The sequence below is a fragment of the Lactuca virosa genome, chromosome 5 (assembly GCF_052849685.1).
Source record: "Lactuca virosa cultivar CGN04683 chromosome 5, Lactuca_virosa_CGN04683_v6, whole genome shotgun sequence".
In the NCBI taxonomy this organism is placed as follows: Eukaryota; Viridiplantae; Streptophyta; class Magnoliopsida; order Asterales; family Asteraceae; genus Lactuca; species Lactuca virosa.
Window position 1 is genome coordinate 61,524,698 of NC_136430.1, and position 6,288 is coordinate 61,530,985.

General features: G+C 31.4%; 1 protein-coding gene across 1 annotated transcript; it reads left to right on the forward strand.

The window, feature by feature from the left end:
- The first annotated feature begins 271 nt into the window (after positions 1-271).
- LOC145116041 (hypersensitive-induced response protein-like protein 1) lies at positions 272-2,034 on the forward strand. Its single transcript, XM_079052406.1, has 6 exons — positions 272-385; positions 587-788; positions 894-1,014; positions 1,105-1,196; positions 1,279-1,375; positions 1,453-2,034. Exons 2-6 carry the CDS (start codon positions 600-602, stop codon positions 1,815-1,817), a joined length of 864 nt encoding a protein of 287 aa, XP_078908532.1. The 5' UTR covers positions 272-385; positions 587-599; the 3' UTR covers positions 1,818-2,034.
- The last annotated feature ends 4,254 nt before the right edge of the window (positions 2,035-6,288 follow it).

Below are 6,288 nucleotides of genomic sequence, written 5' to 3' on the forward strand. Positions count from 1 at the left end.
TGGTTATGGATTAATTATGCAAATCATCCTGAAAAACAGGGACCGTTCGTGTATTTTACTCTTTTGATTTTTATGGTGAGTAGATTATGAAACTAGAAATTCCGAGGAGAGTTTAGCGATAACCATGGACAAATTTCATGGATTTTTCTTTTTTCGATAGTGGTGGATTAATCATTAAATATTAGTTACGACTTTTGTAATTAATTTGGTAGCATCGTTTTCGATTTTGTTAAATGTCAAGTGGGCGTAGGCCGTTGAGAATTCCGATATTCCTTCTATAAAAAAGACTGCAAAGTATCTCCTTCTCCTCTACAATGCTACCGCCTTGTGCCAGTCAATCCTTCTCCTCCCTCTTTTTACTTTGAACTTGGATCTTCATAACAAGGTTACATAATCTTCTTTTAAATAGAACAATCTATGCAGCTTTTTATATTTATGTATATATTTTTTACTTGGGTGATATAGAATTTGGCTTATTGGAAGCTATCAATTACGTGCTGTGAATTAATAGCCCTCTTAATTTGTTGAAACGTTTATGTGAATTAAGACACTGCTAATTAATGAGTCTTGTGATCATTGCTTTCAGTATAAGATCGATCATGGGAAACCTATTATGTTTGGTTCAAGTAGATCAATCGACTGTTGCCATCAAGGAAACTTTTGGGAAGTTTGATGATGTTCTCCAGCCAGGTTGTCATTGTGTGCCTTGGATTTTTGGAAGGCGGCTTGCTGGACATCTCACCCTAAGGCTTCGCCAGTTGGATGTCAAGTGCGAGACCAAAACAAAGGTACGTTTTTCTCTCCCTTTTAAATCATATATATGTTTTATTATTTTTACATCATAGCTGTATGTTTATATCGTTTTTAAACTAATATATATATTTTTTCTTCAGGACAATGTCTTTGTTAATGTTGTAGCTTCCATACAGTATCGTGCTCTGGCTGATAAGGCAAGTGAAGCATTCTACAAACTCACCAACACAAGTACCCAAATCCAGGCCTATGTTTTTGATGGTAAAACAAAACTATAAATTATTATGTATTAAGTAGTTTAGGTTTTCCCTTTCTTGATGAATAGCATGGACACGCGTTCTCTATTTGTAGTTATAAGAGCTAGTGTTCCAAAGCTTAACCTTGATGATGTTTTTGAGCAAAAGAATGAAATTGCCAAGGCTGTTGATCGTGAACTTGAAAAGGTAACATGATTGAATGATTACACAAGATGTTCATGTACCCCATTGATTGTGACACTTTTGATGTCTTGGATGTTGGTTATAGGCAATGTCTGCATACGGGTTTGAGATTGTTCAAACATTGATTGTCGATATAGAACCAGATGAACGTGTGAAGAAAGCAATGAATGAGATCAATGCAGGTAAAGTTTTCATCATTAATTATGTGTAATCTTTGAGATCAATTAATTAATTGTTTAATTTGCATGCCTATATATAGCTGCACGGATGAGGTTGGCAGCTATTGAGAAAGGTGAGGCAGAGAAGATACTTCAGATAAAGAGGGCTGAAGGAGAGGCTGAGTCAAAGTATTTGTCTGGATTGGGTATTGCACGACAGAGACAAGCAATTGTTGATGGTTTAAGGGACAGTGTGTTGGGGTTTTCAGTTAATGTTCCTGGGACAACAGCTAAAGATGTGATGGATATGGTTTTAGTGACTCAGTATTTTGACACCATGAAGGAAATCGGTGCTGCATCCAAATCATCTGCAGTGTTCATCCCTCATGGACCCGGTGCTGTTCGTGATGTGGCCGCTCAGATACGCGATGGACTTCTTATGGGGAGTGCCACCACCTCATCCTGATCCTGATCAACCTGATCTTGATCCTGATCCTCAACTATGTTAATTTCACATATACTTGGAGTGACATATATGTACAATAACAATATATTTTTATGTTTCCTATGATTGTGTTTGTAACTTTGTATCCATGGATTTTTGTATATTTGTGTGTTTATGTATATTTGCCGCATTAGGTGGTTTGTAGATATCGGTTTCAATTCAATTTCCCATTTAGTTTTGTCTCTTGTTTATTCAAAGCTATGTGTTAAATGGAAAAATGGTAGTTTGTAATATCAATTAATGGTTACCAAATACCTATTTTGAAAATACCCTTGTCCGGTTATAACATATCTTTGGACATTATCTTAATGGTTAATTTGTGTAATGTTATAAGAGTATTCATAATACATAGTTTAATGAAAGAGTTGAATGAGGTAACATATCTAATTGACATTCAATGGATTGAATTTTATCATTATTAAATATTATGTTGAGATTTATTGGATATGAAGCTCAATGACCTTTGAACTCTTCAATTAGGAAAAATAAAACCTTTTAACTATTTAATGTCATAAATTATACTTTATAAATCTATTCCATTCAACTTTACAAAGTTCAATACATATAGTAAAAAATGTGATAGTGTTGTATGAATGGTAGAATAATTTTGTGACAGTCTCATTAACTTTTAATTAGTTTAATGCATTATGGATGTCCTAATGCAAAATCCAAACTCGAAATAAGAGTTAAGAGTGCCATCCATGTTTACCAAAATTTTCATTAGACAAATTTAAACCTAAATTTGAACAATGTGAAATAAGTTGCAAATTTAGAATAATCGGTGAAAAGGCTAGAAATTTTTTAATCTAAAATGTAAAAGACAATACCAAATTATAAATTTTGCATTTCATAAGTAGCTTTAAGCCCATGAAGTATTAGGAGGCTAGCCCACCTGTGGCTAAACGTGAAGTACGGTCGTGAGAGATTTTGAAATGCGCTTTGTTTAAGAAACTAGGTTATGATCGGCGTATAACGCGGGACATATAATAAAATACATATAAATGTAAAACTAATCCTAATAACTAATCAATGTTTTCAAAAAATTATTAATTTACAAAGATAGATGTTTTATTTGTAAAATTATAATGATTAGTTAAAAATAATATATACATTCAAATATCTGATCGACGTTCTGTATGTGTGGATATTTGATATAACATAAGTGTATAATTGTTAATTTAAACTAATCATGCAAAATGTTTCGAAGATACGAACGTTGTTTAAAAATTGTAATCTTAACCATATATATGTGCTAATATTGATTCTTGTAATTGTGATTTACACGGTATAGACAACATCAACACCAATTTTTTTTGTTTTAGTTTTGCTAAGTTTTTTTTTCATTTAATAGTACTTATTATATGTGCTACTATGCCTCTAAAACCTAAAAGAAAATTCTAAGTAAAATAATGACTATAAACAATAATTACTTAAAATTTACATCAAGAGACATTCAAACGATAACCAATTCCAACACTTGAAAAGGCTTCAGCATCATCAGCTAAATTGGCGGGTAGAAACTATAAGAAAATAGTCAAAATGTTGAAAAAAAACTAAAAATTAACATATTTAGCATTCTTTAGAAGATAAGATAGTATATAATGGATAACAATAGTATAGAGTGAGTGCCTTCTTTGCCAACTTTCTCCATAGAGTTAGCAATAAGTTCACCCATCTCCCTTTCTCTACACATACACACTCTTCTTTGAGCTTTTTTTTGTTCATAGAAGATAACTGAATGATCGTTTATTGTTTATATAATCTCACTGTCATGAAATATGGATGCAAAACATATGTTTCTTCCATCATGCTGATTAAATCTACAAATTTGATTCGTACAGAAAAGAATGAAAGAAGCATCCCAGTTTTCAGATGTTGTTGTTTTCCACGTTTAATAAACATTTGAATGAAAGCACATTATATATTCTTGTTAGGGAGGATGGAGTCATGGTAAAATTAGGAGGTACCATTGGTACCTCCAAGACACCACTCCAGCTTGAGTGGGCTAGGAGGAGTGGGTTGTTTATGTAGTTTCACTAACCCGCATCATCCTCTTTCTCTCTCTCTCTCTCACACACACACACACACTCTCTCTCTCTCTCTCTCTCTCTCTCTCTCTCTCTCTCTTTTCTCTTGTACCATGTGTCTTAAAACTTATACCTTAGTTGTTTTGTATTTTTTTAATTGGGTGGATTGGAAAAGATAAGGTTTCCATGTGTTATGGGTTGTGAAAGATGGAAGATAGAGGAGAGGGAAAAACTGATATGGTAGTGGGTTCATGAATGATGGTTTCCATATTGAATGGTAGAGATAATGTTATTAATTTTAAAAAAAAGTTCAATATAATAATCAATAATCTAAAAAAACAACCCCCTTTAACTACACTATCAAATATAATCAGAAGCTTCGTTTGTCCATCTAAAGCACTTACAGCTCAAAATTTATTGAAATAATCGATGGCGTTAAAAAATTGAAAAGAGTCTCGGACTCTTACAATTCCAGACAATGAAAATCATAAATTTAGATCAAATAAAATATTATGACATATTGAATAAGCATAATCAAAAGGTGGTAATTATGTTGTAGACACAAAAGGTAATAAACAATAAAATAAACAATTTTATTAAAAGGACGATTACACCCTTGCCTCTTTCATAAGGAACCAAAAGTCAAAAATATTCGTTTGTACTCTTTAATAAAGTGTAATATTTAAAGATTTACCAAATTACCCTTGATCGTAGATAGGGGTGATCATACCTTGTAGCCATCACCTGTAGAACATTAAAAAAAAAAAAATACAAAAACGTTATAAAAAAATAAACTATAGTTATGATATCTCTTCTAGGGTACATATGATTATTGAAATTAATGCCAACAAAAATCTTCAATATTCAAGTGGTTCTGAATACAACTACCCTCCGGTTTTAGGGCTTTTGACTTCACCCCAATCCGAAGTAGAAACGGTCCCTCAAATACTCTAAAAAAGTTGAAAAATTAAAATATACATAAAAAAAGATGAAAAGGGGAAAATGAACTTTCAAATATAACAACAATATTTTAATAGACAATACTACAAACAAGCTAGAAACATGCAAATAGAGATGAAAGAACATCATAATTAGATTAACATCATACACTCATTTAGTCTTATCTTTCTCTTCCCTTATAGGGGTTTATAAAACATTTCTATTTTGTGATGGATTTCCGAATTACTTTTTTTGAGATATGTGAGGTTGCAAAGAATAGAACAACAAAGAAATGGAAATGATAGGTAATCGTAAAAGCCACATAATAGAATGAGTAATTCCATTCCAGAAACATGTTTGTGAGGCATGAAACGGAACATAATGAAAATTTAATACGATTTTTATGTTATATATTGCAATTTGAATTATAAAGATAATCGTTCACATATCTTTGTTTAGTTATTATTATGTAATTAAAAAATGTTTATATTGCAACTTTTATACTAATGTCTTATCTTATTGCTGAGAAAACCTAGATACTCACAATGTTCCTAACCCTATTTTCAAGAGTGTAAGGTATACCCATTTATCCTTGAGAAAGTAAACTCATTAAGAAGATTCAAACCAGTTAAAAGAAAGAATAAGGTTGTGCAAGGTTCTTATTATACTTCTCAGCATGCCTAGACAACGCAAGTGCTTGCATAACATCAAGTTCACAACTAAAATGTATTCCAAAAATACAAAACGAAAATTAGCAATCTGAGTTCTATGTATGTCTCCTTTGAAAAAACAGAATAATATGTAACAGATAAATTAGAAGACAGTTTTTCCAAAAAAAAAAAAAGATTACTAAATAACCAAAAATAATCAATCATAAACATTTTCCAATAAGATTTATCGAGGTAATCTATTTACATGGTATATTAAAACTTTGTCTTTTCTTTGCTATTGAGTCTAAAAGATGTTTTATAATATTAAAAAGGGACCGATGAATAACTCTTTTCTGAGAGCCCAATTTGTGTTTTTATAAAAAGATGTTTTTTACAATAAATCAAAACAAATATCACTACTCGGTTTTGCTGAGTTGTAGGATATGTGGAGCACTCATTTGTATAAGGGTTTGGATTCCATCTCTAAATCTAGGAAGGGATCAAATGGGTAAAGCATTATAGACATTGACTCGGGTATATCTTCCATTCACGATTTCTTAAGCTACAAAAAAAAAAAAAAATCATTGACTAAACACATATACAAAAACGTAAAAATAAAAAATAAAATCGGCATATACAATTTCACTACCTAGTGGACATATCTTCCAAATCGAAACAATAGATGAGAGGTAGTGGTGCTATTGTGTCCATCTTTTTGCTCTAAAATACCTATAACTTAAAAAATCAAAATCAACAATACAAATCATAAGAATAAAAATCGAAGCAGATTTAGAACACGTAACCATTATCGATTTA

Excerpts from the sequence above, each read along its gene's own strand:
- LOC145116041 (XM_079052406.1), top strand. The coding sequence starts at position 600 with ATGGGAAACCTATTATGTTTGGTTCAAGTAGATCAATCGACTGTTGCC. Across the intron at positions 789-893 it reads AGTGCGAGACCAAAACAAAG|GACAATGTCTTTGTTAATGT; the intron begins GTACGTTTTTCT and ends TTTTTTCTTCAG. Across the intron at positions 1,015-1,104 it reads CCAGGCCTATGTTTTTGATG|TTATAAGAGCTAGTGTTCCA; the intron begins GTAAAACAAAAC and ends CTCTATTTGTAG.